The 16834-nt window shown below is 42.6% G+C and overlaps 1 protein-coding gene and 1 long non-coding RNA gene across 5 annotated transcripts; one reads left to right on the top strand and one right to left on the bottom strand.

Annotated features, from left to right (window-relative positions):
- Nucleotides 1-512: 512 nt before the first annotated feature.
- vegfaa (vascular endothelial growth factor Aa) lies at nucleotides 513-13277 on the bottom strand. 4 transcript variants are annotated; one of them, XM_046044817.1, is made up of 7 exons: nucleotides 12672-13277; nucleotides 11393-11435; nucleotides 7927-8123; nucleotides 7180-7256; nucleotides 7058-7090; nucleotides 4945-5076; nucleotides 513-2913 (listed from the first exon to the last, which is right to left on the bottom strand). In XM_046044817.1, exons 1-7 carry the CDS (start codon nucleotides 12741-12743, stop codon nucleotides 2892-2894), a joined length of 576 nt encoding a protein of 191 aa, XP_045900773.1. In that variant the 5' UTR covers nucleotides 12744-13277; the 3' UTR covers nucleotides 513-2891. The 4 variants fall into 4 exon arrangements, with proteins under 4 accessions (XP_045900773.1, XP_045900774.1, XP_045900775.1 ...); XM_046044818.1 differs by lacking the exon at nucleotides 4945-5076; XM_046044819.1 differs by lacking the exon at nucleotides 4945-5076 and having other exon boundaries at nucleotides 7184-7256.
- On the top strand, nucleotides 11697-13608 carry LOC123968215. Its single transcript, XR_006824411.1, has 2 exons — nucleotides 11697-12258; nucleotides 12505-13608. It is a non-coding gene; the product is annotated as an uncharacterized LOC123968215 (long non-coding RNA).
- The last annotated feature ends 3226 nt before the right edge of the window (nucleotides 13609-16834 follow it).

The following is a 16834-nucleotide window of genomic DNA, read 5'->3' as shown; positions in this document are numbered from 1 at the left end:
CTTTTAGTTAGGGCAGGATTGATCAAACTGTAAATTATTAAATCATTTTTATTATTTTATTTTGATTGTATTTTATCTTGTGTTTTATTGCATGCATTCTGTATTTTATGGTTTATTTGATTTAATTTCAATGCATTTTGTAAAGTGTATTGGGACCATGTCTTTTGATGATTTTGCACTTTTTTGATTTATGAGAGACAAGTTGGTACCTTTTTAAATAGATTTTTTTTCAGTGTACAATGTCAATAGCGGTACTACAGCCAAACCACTTTTGTATTTCCTCCAGCTTCCATCCATGCCACTGACCACTTGAGGGAAACCCATAGAGAGGTATATAGATATCAGAGTACGATAACATCACAAAGTATGGTCTAGACCTGCTCTTTTATGAAAAGTGCTATAACTGTTGTTGTGAATTGGCGCTATATAAATAAAATTGAATTGTATTGAAGATGTATTCCAAACCAGTTAGGTTTTTTATAACTCACAAATACATCAAACAAATATCAGTAGTCTTGCTGCAAATTATGTTTATGGAGTTCTGACTAAGATCACAAAACCTGTTGGTCAACGTGGAGGCCATGTCATGTCTGTTAATAATCTATCAGGATCCTGTTAAGGCTCAATCAGCTGTATCTGACAGCATCAAACTAGTTGACATTTAATAAGAAAAAACAATTTAATTTCAAAATAAATATGATTTAATAGTAACCCTAAAAACAACAAAATATAGTATTAATGTTGTAAAACATTTTACAGTACTAATAAATATATTAATGTGAAAATATACTAAAAATGTGTGGCTGTAAAAACTCATACAAATACAATGTTGTCATGGTGAGAGGACTGGAGAGGCACTGAGCTGGCAGCCATCTCAGGGAACACGCTCAGGCCTCGAGTCTGAGGGTGCAGCACAGAAGGCCAGTTCACATGAACAGCAGCGGGACAGAAACGCGGGTGTGATTTCTGAAAAGAGATGTGTCACAATGCTATGGAAAAGGGCTCAAATCTGACTATTCCTGAAAATATTGTTCAACAACTAGTAGTATAATTACAAATACACACCTTTGAAAGAATACTTTGTTCCTTCAAATGCATACCGATTTTAGCGTAGCCGGTCCTGTCCGTTAGGGAGGAGCCCTTACTTTACTAACTTAAATCCCTCATATCATTAAGTCACTCATTTGACTTCATCAGCGCTCACTGTGGGTCCAGAGTGGGATACACAGCGGACAGTAGTTTTACTTCTGACGTCCTTTTATGAGATCTTCTAGTTTTGGTTATGTTAAGGAATTTAAGCGTACAAGTTATTAATTAGGGCACAACTGAACTCAAGTGTTACCACATAACAGCGTAATACTCAGGAGTGAGGACATTACGTTAGCGCCTGGGTTAAAGTCAGAGAAAACAGTGTGCCAGTTTACTACCCTCAGACTAGAGGCCTCAGTCTTCACTAAATTAGGTCTGAATTGAGCAGCAGCAACAAGACCGTTGTGGTCCTCCCCCTGACGTGTCTTCGAGCCCACAAGTGCAAAACAACATGTCCATCACCCCAGTCCAAAACGAAAAACACCTGTGTTGTTGCATCATTCTCTCACACACACACACACACACACACACACACACACGGCTGGGGTTTCTATCGGTCAACAGGCCCACCATGATCCCCTTTTGACTGACGAGAAACACAGCTTTAGTTTAAATCAGGAATGTCAAAGCATAGCCTTTCAGTCTCCCCCCCCCCCCCCAACAAAAAAAGTCTACAGTCAAATGTTCTCAATTCAGTCTCTAAACAGACTGAAATACAAACAAAAATAACTAACACTTCACATAAATATCAGAATACAGGACATTGAACAGATTCTATAAATAAGATGTAATGTACTAGACAAAGGGATATCTATCTGTACAGATCATTTATGATGAACCATGAACTATTTCTTTGGAACACAGACATTAAATAAGAAAGCAGTAAAATTGTGGATTTCTACAGTGAGATACTGAGCTGATCTGTGAGCTTGTCTAATTACTTCTTGTCTCCGTATATACCTACACTAAATTCCCTTTAGACAGCCTGGTCTCATGACATTTTGTTAAAAAGAATACAATACCTTCAAGAGTAAATAATTAACTGTGCAGAAAAACAAAGACAATGCTGTTTTTCCCCCACCAGGGAAGGGTTTCATGAAGGAAGCAGGACCAGAAACAGGCCTTTGTCCTGATAGAAACTTCCATTTCCTAACCCTCGTCCTACCCTTAATGCCATTAGCTAACCTTAATTGTAGTTCTTGCCAGCATCATGGAACCCTTCCTGAGGGAGAAAAGTCATCTTTCTCACATTATCCATCACCACGCACATAGTCTGCATCCACACTCACTTCAGACCAGTCAGTCTGTACAGTGGAGTCAAAACGTTACATCATGTCACAGAGGGACCTGCCGTTCCGTTCAAGTACAACAATCTTTTCTCCGACTCCTTCCAGTTTCTTCTGTCAGAGTTCTGCTTCTGCTGCGCTGGTCGGCAAAGCTGTGGTCAGTTTTTCTTAAGAAAAAAATATTCATATTCACAGCAGACCAGCATCCAGTGAAGTGTTACATAAAATAAGATTTTTGCTACTAGTCTTCTACCCATGAGCAGAACGTCGCTGAAACATTTCCCATTCACACACCAGAGGTGTGGTCGTTTCACTTTAAATTGTCTTTTTTACGTAGCAGCAATTCATATTGTCAATGTACTTCGAGTATATATTAATATCTTTAGGCGGAAAATAGACAGTGGCAAAGTCAGTGTTCAGGATTTCCTGTCTTGCGTTGTCGTTTGGTGTCCTTGCAGGGAATGCATCCTCATGTTGCAAAGTGCTGTGACTTCCTTCATAGCAGGGTTGCTGGTCTCATCTCCTCGGTTTATCACATCTGTGGAGGACAAGATGAAAATCTGGTTAAATGGGTCTGTACAGTCTCCTCCATGCAGGGAAAACCAGGAAGTAGAAGTGGATGGGTTGAGGGGGACATAATCTGGATCAGTTTCAGCCTAATGGTGTGAAATGAACTTTTTCAGTTTAGATGTGAACTGTGGTAGCTTATGTTCAGTGAGCAGGTTTATAGCTGGAACTGGGGCTGAACGGAGCATCTAACCCTCCATCCTTAGGTCCCATCTCTATCCTGAACAGTAAGCAGCCAATTGGAATCATGAAACAGACCAGAAGTGTGTGGCTCTATACAGCCAAAGCAGTTTGGTCACAAGTTGTGGAAGCGGCTGTATCAGGAGAGGTCGTGAATAATTAGAGGCAGTCGACCCTGCAGATCTCTATCTGGCTATGTGAAAACACATGGGTAAGAGTGAGTCAACATGACATGTAAGCAGCATGAACAGCATCTCTGCATTCAGTCCCCAAACCCTGCCCAACACAGAAGCCCCATCACTGCATGAAGGGTTCTGTTATGCCTCATCTACTGGGAACACAGCAATACTGTACATGGTTACTGGTAGGGCCCCTCACAATTCGATTACAATTCAGAGAGCTGTGATGCGATTATAAGACAATTACCGATGCATATTTTTTTCTATAAAGAATCTCTGGATAATTACTAAGCATTTAAATTGTGCATTAAAATCCAAAAGAAACATCTAAGGACTAGTATGCATCCTTAATTTACTTCATTAACCTCAGCACCATGGTTCTTCATTTCTTCAATAACCACTTGTCAGACTCCTCTGAAAACTGAAATATAATTATCAGGATGTACAGTATACAGGACAGAGCTGTACACCAGTTTAGTCTAAGCTTGTACCCGTTGTTCTCAACCCTTGACAAGTAGGTAAGTTAGTAACGACACAGCTGAGCTAATTAATATTGTTTTGTTGCTAATTTGGCTAACGTTAAATAACAGCCTAAAACATGCTGTACAGGAGAGATGTTAGCTAGCACTAACCGCCTTCAACTTCCCAGCAGTTGGGGAAACTAGAAACTTATTAACGGTAGGGGTGGGAATTGCAGGGTACCTCATGTTGCGATACACGGCTCACGATAACAATATCACGATCCAGCAATTCTGCGATAATCCAGACAAACTGTCTGGGCATTTTTTGACATTTGTTAATCGATTCAGAATCTTCCACGTCGTGATATGCACAAAAATTGGTACTACTTTCTACTGAAGGATCAGTCCCATTGGAAACTGCTCAGTGAGCTCTACAGGACTGTTAAGAGTAATGCGGAAACAGTTTCAGCATAAAGATGCTGCTGTTACATGACTAGGTGTTTGTTTAATGTTTTAAGCACCGCAAATTAAACTGCCTTCACCTCTGTTAGGGTGGCAGAATGAATATCTTGAAACTGTTTGCAAAGCCAGGGGCAAGTGAGAAAATATAGGTGAACTGAGCCTTAAAGGTTTCATTTTTCAATCCTCTTAAGGTCCTAAAACCCCTCAAAATCCATTGTTTAATACCCTTTGTCATCCAGCTACAACAAGGTGACAAAAAACATGACATGATCACGAACAGCTGAGATTACGGAAAAGACGAACAAATGGCAAAATCATTGGAAACTACACTTCTGTGTGTGAACTGTAAATAATGACTGACCTAATGTGGAATGTGTGTGTCTGGGAGTTTCTAACTAACTCACACCAGTGTTTAAGTCTGAGCTGAACAGCGTGACGCACACAGTGACATGTCATATCTTGAACAGTCAGACTGAATTAAAACAACATTTCATTGGGAATCTGATGACATCATTACTGCAATCTGATTTCTGCATCTGACAAAAGACAATGCAAGCACAGAGACGCCACATTCCCATCAACAAACAGCAACACAACAGCAAAGGGAAGGGAGCATGCAGTTCTCAGCAGAAATCCATCTGTGGATGGGCGGAGAGACGGGGTGGAAAAACAGAGGATTCAAGGCACATTGTTTATCATGTATGCATGGCATAAACAAACCTGCAAGTTCTTTGGTTTAATTCAAGTCGCCTGGACTTGCAGTCTAACTGTGTGAATTTGCAGGAACATTTACAGGTGAGAGGGTCCTGCACAAACAAGCGCTTCCTTCTCTCTGAGCAAGGCGCACAGTGGCTGCAAGGGAAGCAGAAAGGGAGAGAGAGAGCTAAGCTACAGAGCCAATTCTGCAGAAAGGACAGACACTCATGCAACACACCACTAGCAGGTGAAACCGAATCAATAAAGCATACACTTTTAACTGATCCTGCCCTTCCACCCCTGATTTCAAAGCTTCTCCCAGGAACACAAATGGCATCCTATTAAAAAGTAAAAGGGGCATTTCCCTGAATTTAATGTGGTGTAAAAAGGAAATTCTTTAGCAGAATATGTCTCCTGAATCTGGCCAACACCCATCATCATGGCAAACACTGCAATGCGATTGAGGTATAACAGCCGCACAAAGATGGAAAATTAACATCTAATAGTTAGGCTGACACTACAGTTGGTATCTGTTATAGTTTTCAGTTCATGAGATGAAAAGGTCACACTAAAGACACAACAAGATAAATAAGGGTAGTTGCTATGGGGCAAAGGAACTATATTTGTCTCAGTGAACAGCACACATCCAAGCAGCTGGATCAATTCTTTATCACCTTTCTAACCTCCCGTACGAAAACAAGCGCAAAGCAACCCAAAGCAGAACTTATCAGCAGACCTCTCAAGGCTACAGTGATCTTAAGCTAAACACACCATGGCTCTGCATTTCTGTACTGTAACGGAAGTAGGGCTGTCCCCGACTAAGAATTTACATAGTCGAATCAGAATCGTCAAGTCTGGGGGGGGTTACACACGGTAGCGCCGCTTTAATCTTGAGAAGCTGCAGAGCTACAGTCTCTATTCAACTTACACTGTAAATTTGCAGCTAAACTGAGGCGCTCTCTCTCGCCTGTCATTCACCGGTCTTACACATGTGCACTGATGACCCAGGGTTACAATTTAGGATTTATTCACCCACTTCAAAAACATTTATTGAAAGTTATATTCTTTTACATGTTTATTTACAGCATTAAACTTTGAAAAGTATATTGTAATGGGCTGTATATTAACTTATTGGGAGAAAACCGGTAGTACTGGCATGATCCTTGTTTCGCTGTGAAGCTTAGACTGAGATTGACAGTCAAATCAGGCCCCACCCATCGAAGCATCGAATCTTCCACTATCCGGGGTAAGCCCTAAACTGAAGTGTAGCGTTTGTGGCTCTCAGTTGAAACAAAAGAATATATGGCATCAGATAAAAGCCTTCAAGAAAAAGTAGAAGCAGCAAGCACTTATCAGGGTAGCACACTAAAGGCCAGCGGGCAGCCAAGAGAACCCTTCCTCCTGACAGAAATGCTCAAATTACTTTTGCAGATACATAAAAAGAAGTGAATGGAACTTGTGAACAGAAAGTTAATTTAGAAGAAACCAAAAGGTGCTTGGGAATAAACCACTTGATGCTAGAACACACTGCAGCACTGGCTCAGGCCTCAACAATCCTGCTGATGCCGATAGCTTTCGGCCCTTACCCCTGAGAGAGAGGAGAGGGCAGGAAAAAGAGGAGAGGCACCTGATAAAACCAAGCAGCAGATCAACCAGCAGAGTGTCCGCTCTCTCCTCACTGTTTGGGCTGGGTTTAATCCGGAAGATAGGACTGTACTAGGTGTATCAGGATGTTCGAATGAATGAACGTGCACAGCTTGGCACACAGTTGCTCCTCTTATCCAATTAAACAACCTGACCTGCTGCTGAGAAGTGAGTTCTCCCTCTGCTAGTCTCCAAACATTTCCTCTATTTACACCACTAAAACTAAAAATGGGTTAACTGAGTGACACCTGTTGCTATGATTAGAGTGGGGAAGAAGCAGAGGGCCGAGGGTCAGGTCTGTGCAACTGGAGCCAGAGTGCAGACAGCAGCAGGACGTCTACGCCTCAATCACTCACGCTGGTATAGCTCTCCATAAAGCACTAAACCTGCTGCCATAAAAAGCACGCTCAAAGTGTGAGCGCCCTGTAAAGATAGCTGCGAGGTAGGACCCCCCCCATCCTCTAGAACAGTTAATAAAAGGAGACGTACTTACTATTCTTTCTTTGCTTGAACATCTGGCTTCAGTCTGAAATCAAAGAGACGAATCAGAGATTTTAGCTTTCATTGCATCACTGCCAGTGTGTGTGAAAGAACGTGAGGTCTATGGTCTCTTACCTACAGTCACACCTCTGATGTTCTGTGAAACTCAAGTCAATAGTATGTTGCGTTACCATTGGTCTAACCCGCATTACCTTGAAGAGATCAGAGGACACAATAAGGCGAGATTTAGATTAAAATAAAATCAACATTTCTTCCCCTAAGCTGGTCTAAACAGCACAGCCCTGACCGCTCTGAGGCTGATGTGCTTCCCGGAGCTTCTCCAGCAGGGGGCCATGGCAGACTTCCACCGCCCAGACAGTCAACGCAACACATCTGAGATGCTGGGCCCCCCGCTCTGCTTCTTGGTCTCTCACACAATGAAGACTCATCTCCACCCCAATTTAAAATAATCTTAACAGAAACTTTTCTTACTAGCCTTTTCTGGAACTTTCAACCGCATTTCATGGTCTTCATTTGTAGGTGGACTTTGCTCACTTTTGATGAAGATGGCTCAGTTATAATATGACCCAAGTATGGAAATGGTAATCTATAACTCAATATTTAGATCACATGACTATGCAAAATCCATCTGCTGATGAAAGCCATGAGATGTGGTTGAAATTTGTGGAAAATTCTAGTAAATAGACCTTGGGTTGTGATTATTTTATACTACTTGCATGAGGCATACATCAGTCACTGTTGCCTTGGATCACTGAGCCTGTCCTCCTGCATGAGGACGCCGAGTGTCTACAAGGAGTCATTTTGGCCCATAGGGGTCTACGGAGGACTTTTTTGGTGAACCCCACTCGTCCTCCAGCTCACCTGCAGTGTGACGTTGTGGGTTTCTGTGGGAACACACTCCATTGCTTCGTCATTGCAGCAGCCACCACAGCGGTTGATGACCACACAGGAAGGGATGTAGTTATGTTCCGTGTCCTCCGGATACTCCTGAAGGATGTCCACCAGCACCTCCCTGGGCTGACACATACTCTTGGTGATGACTTCCGTGAAAGGGATGACTAAAAAGACAAAAGGATTGATCATTTTTTCATCATCATCACCTTTATAGCAATGGGGAAAGTGATTAGTCACGTTTGATGCAATACTGTACAGAACGATTATTTTTCAAGTCGATTAATCTAAAAATTAAAAAAAAAAAAAGAGACGATTCACAGACTGTGCGGTTATTGTTGTCTGTACTGCTAGTTTCAGTAACATGAAGGCGATGAAGAAATACTTAGTACACTAACAGACTACGTGTCCTCATGCTGATAATGCGTCGTGCTCGTGTGGAGACAGAAAGTAAACATGATTTGCGGTGCTGTCGTCAGTGCTCGGGGATACTTTCGCTTCACGTATTGCAGTGAAGCTATTTACAGTTCAACTCAGGAGACGCACCTTGAGTGTCTGCCTAAAATACTTTAGACGGTCAAAGGTGAGGTCTTGTAGCTGCATGGAGCTGTTCCGGGTGAATCCCCGCTAACACGTTTAGACGCACATAATGCGAGTGGACGTATTTACATAATTGATTCCATCGACGAATCGCTCAAGCCCTATACTGGATCCTTATCCAGCGCCACTTCCTGTCGCTGCTCGTTTTTTTACTAGTGAAAAAGAGCAACACTCGTTTATCTTCTGCCAGTAAAAAGGCCACATGCATTTCTTAACTGGTGCCCAATAACTAGACAAGCCCCACAAGCCAACAGTGCCACCGACATGACACACCTGAGCAGTAATGGTCCCGTTCAAGATTGTTCCTGGAAAAATTAAATTACGCAGCGCTGACTTTATCTTGCAGTATTTGCAATCTTGCAAATGCCACAAGTGACAGTGTTGTGCTGCCCTTCGTCCACCTAGTGGTAGCTGTATTTTTAGGCCACTGGGAATTTTGAGCTTGAGTATTGACCCTTTGGAGTTGCTGTAGCTAGTCAGTGTGTGAGTGCTGAAGCAGCAAAGTAGCAGATCAAGACAGTGAAGTTAAAAGCTCATTTATTTCACCAGAGCTCAGGAAACATATGTACTTTAAGTTTTTGCAAAGTATGTCATTCAGGATGTTAAGCAAAAAGTGTATTTTAAGATCATCCTATTGCGATGCTAATATCTGTTAGCATATTAATGGAGATTCCCATTATATTTTAGCATTAAGCTAACTTTTTATTTTTTATGTATCAATATGATGGGCTGGAATATCTATACAGTATCGGGGAAAAAAGTATAATTATATATATATATACACACATACACATAGTATGCATCACATATTGCTGTATTGACTTTTTAGCACACCCCAGTTTAGGACCATGTCACAAAAGAATAAAAAAGCTAATAAGAGTTACGGCAGACAGAAGGGACCATTTCAGTGGCAATAATTTCACTACAGGCTTATACAATGCGGCACACAAGCTTCAGGTAATATTTGGAGGTCAAGAACAGAAAGCTGATGACCAAGGTTTGATATCAATGTCAGATACAATCCAGAATAACTAAATACCTAACTAATAAAGCTCAAGACGCAAGGCCAGCCCTCTCTGTATTTCCATCCCCTGTGCAACCCAGAATGATCCATCCCACAGTCCATCAGACTGGGTTCCCAGCGACCTCTGGCTAACTCCTGACCTCTGGCTTGTCAGTAGAGCCATAACCTCAGGGACTGTGGCGCCAGGGTTCCTTACCTCCAACATGTGACCCCACAAAGTCCAACCCTGTGCTGGCTCTGCCTCTGGACTAATGCTGCAGACAGACTGTGTGCCAATCAGCTTCAGGATTATATTGGACTCATTTTACAAAGAATATACAGATGGACCCTTGAGGATTTCATCTGAACAGTCTGACACATTACTTCAACCATCCTGTCTCAGGCATGATAAGGCAAATTGCCTTTACCGACTGTTAAATCCTCTCATGTCACGTCTGATAATCAAATAAGAATAAAAGCATAGAGACTGGCAGCAGTCAGGAGGAACCTCCACCACGTCACTGAATGAGTCACATTTGATCCAAAACAAAGTGGCAGCACCGTGCATCACTCCAGTTCTATACTGTATGACTCTGCAGTTCTGGCTCCACGGTGACCTGGCCAGAAGACACCAGCAGCTGCTCCAGACAGCAGCAGCCTCACGTCCACACGCCTAGCCGAGGAAGATTTGCTCTGTCTTACATCATCCTTGAATAGAAAAATTCTGGTGATACCAAGTCTCTTATAGTCATCAAATCCCATGTGCAGAGCATCGCCTACAAGTATTATGTATTGAATCCTGATGTATCCTGTTCCTCTGCCTCAGAGAGCTTCTTAGTTTAAAACGCAGCCCTTAGGCACACTGTGGGCTGGTTGACATGTTGCTTATAAAGGCATAGTTCACAGCTGGAAACTGGGCTGTCTGTGCAGTGGTATATTACTGAAACTGGCCTTCCAGCATTTCTTCTAGCCGGTTGATTTTGGACAGGATGTTTGGAGCGGAGCCGCACCTCTCTCGATCTGACGTGGAAGATCACTCTGTGCTAGAGCCCTAGAGCTGGCAAATGAACGGACTCTGGGTGCAGGCAACATGGACGCTAACCACAGTATAATGGCACAAAGCTGGTTCAAAGTTTCCCTTTAATTACAGTCAGGACGGGCTCTGAGTTTTTTCAGTTTCAGCAGAGATGAACTCTGATAGTGTGGCTGTGTGAAGCTCAGATTTCTTGCTAGTGATACTAATTTGAGTGACTAATCCTGTGTCCATCCATCACCCACCCACCTTAGCCTCAACACAGCAATGTCACTGTCAAACAAACAAGTGTGGCATTGAACCAAGGCTGGTCGGCTCTTCCTGTACCAACTGCTCTTCCACCAAAGATTGGTGAGAAACCCCCCCAGAAATATACCAACTGAAGTATTGTGAAGGCCTTGACCGTTTTTCCACAGTCTCTCACACTGACTCTTGTTTTGAACTCTATCCCACTTTAATGGTGGAGTCCCAAATCAGACCTCTCACAGCTCAAGCTTTGATTCCAGTCTCTTCTATGCAGAAAAAACAATCCTCAGCCTGACTCATGTCAAAACTTCACACCAGTGTGTCTGATGTTGGTCACATGTCTACTAGGTGGCCCTGTGGTCATCTGGCCTGCACAGAGAGGTACGGCTCCTTTCTGACCATTCAAAGCGTTCACACTGCATCACATTCACACAGTGGCCATGGCTGCCACGCAGCTGCACAGCCATTGGCAGCAATCTGGGGTTCAGTATCTCCCAAGGACACATCGACATGCAGACCGGAGAAGCTGGGGATGAAAGAGATAGACAACTTACCCTCATTTTTACTCTTCTCCAGTCCCTTCTTAATGCTGGCAGTCTGCAAGAGATGCACATTAGAGTAGATGTTAGTTATTTCTCAGCCTCAACACATTGGCTGTCACCACAAAAAGATATGTCTCACTAACTGTATGGATGCATGTTTTTATTTCCATTTCACAGGCAGCTCATTTCATCAGATGCCCCACAGGTGTGTGACACCATGACTCACAGAAACCGGCTGCTAGCTCTTAGCTGCGGGTTACTCTTCAAAATAAAAGCACACATCTAACAGGATGTTAACCAAAAGAGAACATTACATTTAAATGGCCACTCTACACACCCAGTTGAAAGTGAAAAAGCCCTCTGCTACTGATCAGATCCACTTCGGGATGCGAGCAAAGAGTTGCAACAGCTACCTATTCATCATTAGACAGGGCACGTGAGATACGTGCTCTGTCCTATGGAAGCTTTTGTTAAAACGCCCCTTCACACTGCTCCGTGGCTTGTGGCTCAGTTTTATTTCGACAGGTCTAACAGGATCCCGCATTTGTTTTGATCGGAAAAGACTAGACGTGACGAATCTGCGTACCTCAGAGGTCTCGGTTCATCTCACGTGGCTGCTGTAACCGGAGGAGAGATTGCGTGAGAAAGCGGCTCGGTGTCCTGACGGACAGGAGGAACCTGGTGTCGGCCTCCACAAGCTGCGGATCACCGTGAGACTATAGACGGGGACTAAATAGCTGAGAGGGCGGACTCAGCGTCAGGCAGAACTCCACTGAGAAATGTCGCAGTTTAATGGCAATCTCCGAAAATATTTACCAGCTATAAAGACTCGAACGTGTTGGGCAATCTTGTCAGTTACCGTTCAGTTCGGCATACAGGTAATCTAGCAAGCAGCATCCTCAAAAATCAAAATCACCTTTAAGGTATCCCCACACATTACACCCAGCTCAGTGGGTCGTAGCCACCGACAAGCAAACCGAGTGTATGTTTGAGTTCTACGTAACTACATGCTTCAATATCCACAATAAGTTATAAGCTTAGAATCAAAATACTCTGGATACTTATTGACTGTATTTGCGCTCACTGCACTAAACTGACTTTTTTCCTCTTTTTTTATTAAATAGAGTCTGGCTTTGCAAAGAGAAGGGCACGCATTGAGGTTTCAACAAAAAGCACAAAGTAAGGAAAGGGTTTAGTGGCTGCCAGTTTCCCCACAGGGCGAGCTGGGTGTCGCCTCGGCCCACAGAGTCCTGGCTCTGAAAGAACTGTTCCTGTCAGCACAAAGACTCACCTTTACAGTGGATAAGTGAAGAGCCGCTGCCAAAAGGATTTGTAACGTTACCACACTGACAACAAAGTTCATGGTTGTAATTCCGCACGAAGAGTCTTGAAATCTCTGCGCTCGTGAGGGAGTCAAAAATGTACCAATTCCGACGAACACACACACTCAAACATAGTCAGAAAATGAAAAAATATATACATTTTTTTTTTTTTTTTTAAAAACCGCGGCAAATCTTTGCTATAGCAAAAGCGAATCCATTTCTTGCACGCGCATGTGGCACGTTCACAGGAAGCCTGCCAGTGTCTCCCGGCAGCGCTGCGACCGGATCCAACGAGACTGGCTCATCCGCAGAACTCTGCTGGGCTAGATTGTCCGGAGATGACCGTAAGAGCCTAACGTTTAGGGGTCCGCTCAGATACTTTACGCATGGGGTCTCTCATTGAGCCCACAACAACAGGCGTGCGTGGAGGGATCCGCCGGTATAAAGTGATCCGTTTGCTTTCTTATGGAGAGCTTCTTTGTTGTGGTTCTTATTTAGTGTCCAGTGCCGTGCCTGGGCTGCTTTTCGGATAAGCACCGGTACCACCCTCTGTCGTGTTCCGTGTCCTCTTGGCGGCCGCTGCTGTACTTCGTGCGTTATTAAAGGTGGCCGGCAGCAGCAGCCAACCACAGCTGGAGGCGGGGCGGCTGGCAGGAACCAATTGCAGAGGGTTTTTTTTTTTTTATTAATCTTTATTGGTAAAGATATTGAACAATGGTAGAAATAGTCATTAATACAAATACATACAAGATGTGAATAGAGCCAGGGGGAGTTTTCATACAAAAACATTAAACAAAAGAGCAGAAATTAGTTTTCACAACTTTTTTTTATTTTTTTTAAATCAGATGTTATTAATGCACTGCTCAGTTTCATTTTCAAAGACTATAAATAAAAGGTTTAGAGTGACTAAATTTGGCTTTGTGGATATGGTACTTTCCCCGAGAATGATCAAAAGATTGATTGGGAATAATTCTGTCTTATTATATATTCTGTATTATTGTGGAAGCCCAACAGTACATTTTCCCAGTAAAGACAAAATTGATAGTCAATGATACTAATATATTGAGACAAATCTTTCCAGAATCTGCTAGAGCGGGGCATTGCCAGAACAGGTGTACTATTTTCTCTGGTATACATTTTGCAAAATGGGCAATTAACACATGTCTCCCTAAGTTTACAAAGAAAGTGGCTAGCAGGATACAACTCTTAAGAAACTTCCTTTACTTTATTAATAAGAAAGTACTTGTATGGAAGAGACTAGACATTTCCCCAGTTCAAGTTTTCAGCAAATCTTGACCAGTAGGCTACAACAGTAGGGGTGGTGGTGACTTCTTGCTGAAATAATGATTGTATGTTACGATAAGCAGACTGGTTTGTCAACACATTTCAGCAGAGTTAATACCAACAGCATTGGCATCAATTACTATGGCAAACTCTTTTGGGGTAGTAGGAATGCCAAACGTTTTGAAGAAATTCAGAGTAATTCATCAAAATTCTGTTATTAGTTGGTTACTAAGATTTGTGTTAATCCAGTTCTTCTAAAACAAAGATTTATTCTTGTATGAAATGTGATTATTCCAGATCAAGCATCTACGTGGGGAAAAAAAAAAAAAAAAAAAAGTTTGTATATTAAAGACCAAGCTAAGAGCATTTGTTTGTAGAAATCAGATAAGATTAAGGGAAGCTTCTCCATTTTATAATCTGATAATAGAACATATGAGGCCTCCAATTGTAGAGAAAATATAACTGGGTATAAAGTTCCACATGGAGGAGGGATTGTTTAGAAACTGTTTCATCCAATTTTAAAGGTATTGAGTCATAATCAAGAAAATTGAGACCACCTGATTGATAGGTATTAATGACAGACCTTTTCAAAAACATGCTTACAGCCTGGTACAAAATGGTTTGTGTATTAATCTAATTTTGCCCTTCAAGACAACTGTTAGTGGTGAATCTGTTTAAGTTATATTAAGCCTTGGACTTCTGCATTATTAGAGGCGTGGTCGCTTTGACAGGTGGCTGCTGCTGGCCGTCTGTTAGCCCAACAGTCACGGAGCATCTGTAGAGATTTCTTCATGCAGATACTGGATGAATAATGGTAGGCTGTGCGGTTAGTGGTAGAGACTAATTCAGGAAGCCTGTGCCCCTGTTGGCGAGTCTAGTAAAGTCTAGTATGCGACAATAATTAGCAGGTATCTGTCGGCATACATAGCTTGTTAACTCAGCTCACGAAGAAAATTTGCCAGCTCCAAGTAGCACTAACGATGATGTTAAAGTTACAGAATTCGTTAGCTATGCAGTGTTATAAGCAGCCTGGTTTGAACGCAGCAGGTGATACAACATTCATTATAACCATGAGTGACGCAAGACTTGACTTGGACTCTTGCTCGAAGACTTGTGAGGATCTCTGTTAGCAGTGTGCCTGCTTGTGAACTAGACAGTGGTAATGAAAATGGGGAAGCTGGTCAACAAATACAGGGGAGAAAGAGCAACATTAAAAGAAATAGTGAAACAGTCTTTTTTTTTTTTTTTTAAATGTGCAGAGAAACATCCTTTTCCAGTCATGGCCAGAAGTAGTGTCACAAAATCCTGTCACACGTTTTCTGGGCACCCAAGTTCCCTGACCCATCATTAGCACACCTTAACACAAAACAAAAGTTGGAACAACTTGAAAAATGGGATCCAACAAACTCACCATGGGGCATCACTTCCTCACCATTCTCTTCTGAAGAAAGTATGAGAAATAGTAAAGTAGCTAATGGCAACATTTTCCACCTCACCGGCTGACAGCACAGACCTGAAACCACTCTTGCAAGGATTAGTCAGCTCTGTTCATACACTTAGGTAAAAGTAAAATCAGGTAAACATGACAAAGTAGTAGCCCGACTCACCCACATAACCATGCTTGCAGGGAAACCTTTGTGAAAGCACAGCACTTTATGCAGGCTGTTCTGAGCCAGAAGGAGAGAGAGTGACAGCCAGAGGTGGTGACATATTCACTGCCAGCCAAGTCATTGCCAGAAATGATATCAACCCCTTCCAATCTAGGTTCATCCTGTTGGCACCTCACATTATACAAGGTTGTTAAATTAAATGCAGTTTGTAGTTCCCATCTGCTACAAGCAATTCAATTTTATTTATATAGCACCAAATCACAACAACAGTTATCTCACAGCGCTTTTCATAAAAGAGCAGGTCTAGACCGTACTCTGATGATATTTACAGAAGCCCAACAGTTCCCACCAAGAGCAAGCACTAGGCGACAGAGGCAAGGAAAAACTTCCTTTTAAGAGGCAGAAACCTCGAGCAGAACCATGGCTCAGGGTGGGCGGCCATCTGCCTCGACCGGTTGGGGTGAGAGAGAGAGAGCCTACACAATATACACACAGAGGTACAGACAGTGAAGGTAATGTTGCTATAAACTAAATGAAAAATGGTACAGATATGTATAATAGTGTTAATGGTAACCATCGTAATGTTAATGATTATAATAACAATAATAAGACTAGCAACAATAGTCGTTGCAGCAGAGGGTGTCGAGCAGGAACACAGGGGCAGCAGGAGACCCGCAGCCACAGATCCAGACTCCACAGCTCCAGAGCCAGAAAACCTGCAGGAAGTGATAGGAGAGAGACGAGAAAGCACAAGACTACCGGAAAGGGGAGAAGTTGTGTTAGTAACATGCAATAATGGGATAAGGTTGCATACAGAGGGAGAGAAAGTAGAGGAGAGAGGAGCTCAGTGCATCATGGGAAATCCCACGGCAGTCTAGGCCTATAGCAGCATAACTAAGGGATGGTTCAGGACTCACCCGAGCCAGCCCTAACTATAAGCTTTATCAAAGAGGAAAGTCTTAAGCCTACTCTTAAATGTGGAGATGGTGTCTGCCTCCTGAACCCAAACTGGAACCTGGTTCCACAGGAGAGGAGCTTGATAGCTGAACGCTCTGGCTCCTAGTCTACTTTTGGAAACTCTAGGAACCACAAGTAACCCTGCATTCTGGGAGCGCAGTGCTCTGGTGGGGTAGTAAGGTACTATGAGCTCTTTAAGATAAGATGGTGCATGACCATTAAGAGCTTTGTAGGTAAGAAGAATGATTTTAAATTCTATTCTGGATTTTACTGGAAGCCAA

This window comes from Micropterus dolomieu, linkage group LG03 (genome assembly GCF_021292245.1).
Source record: "Micropterus dolomieu isolate WLL.071019.BEF.003 ecotype Adirondacks linkage group LG03, ASM2129224v1, whole genome shotgun sequence".
NCBI lineage: Eukaryota > Metazoa > Chordata > Actinopteri > Centrarchiformes > Centrarchidae > Micropterus > Micropterus dolomieu.
This window is presented reverse-complemented; position numbering and strand designations above follow the sequence as displayed.

Bases quoted from the DNA above. Each gene is read 5' to 3' on its own strand.
- vegfaa (XM_046044817.1), bottom strand. From the start codon at position 12,743: ATGAACTTTGTTGTCAGTGTGGTAACGTTACAAATCCTTTTGGCAGCG. The intron at 11,436-12,671 runs GTGAGTCTTTGT...CATCTCTTGCAG, and splicing joins TTCACTTATCCACTGTAAAG to ACTGCCAGCATTAAGAAGGG. The intron at 5,077-7,057 runs GTAAGTACGTCT...CTTCCCTTGCAG, and splicing joins GTTCAAGCAAAGAAAGAATA to CCACTGTGCGCCTTGCTCAG.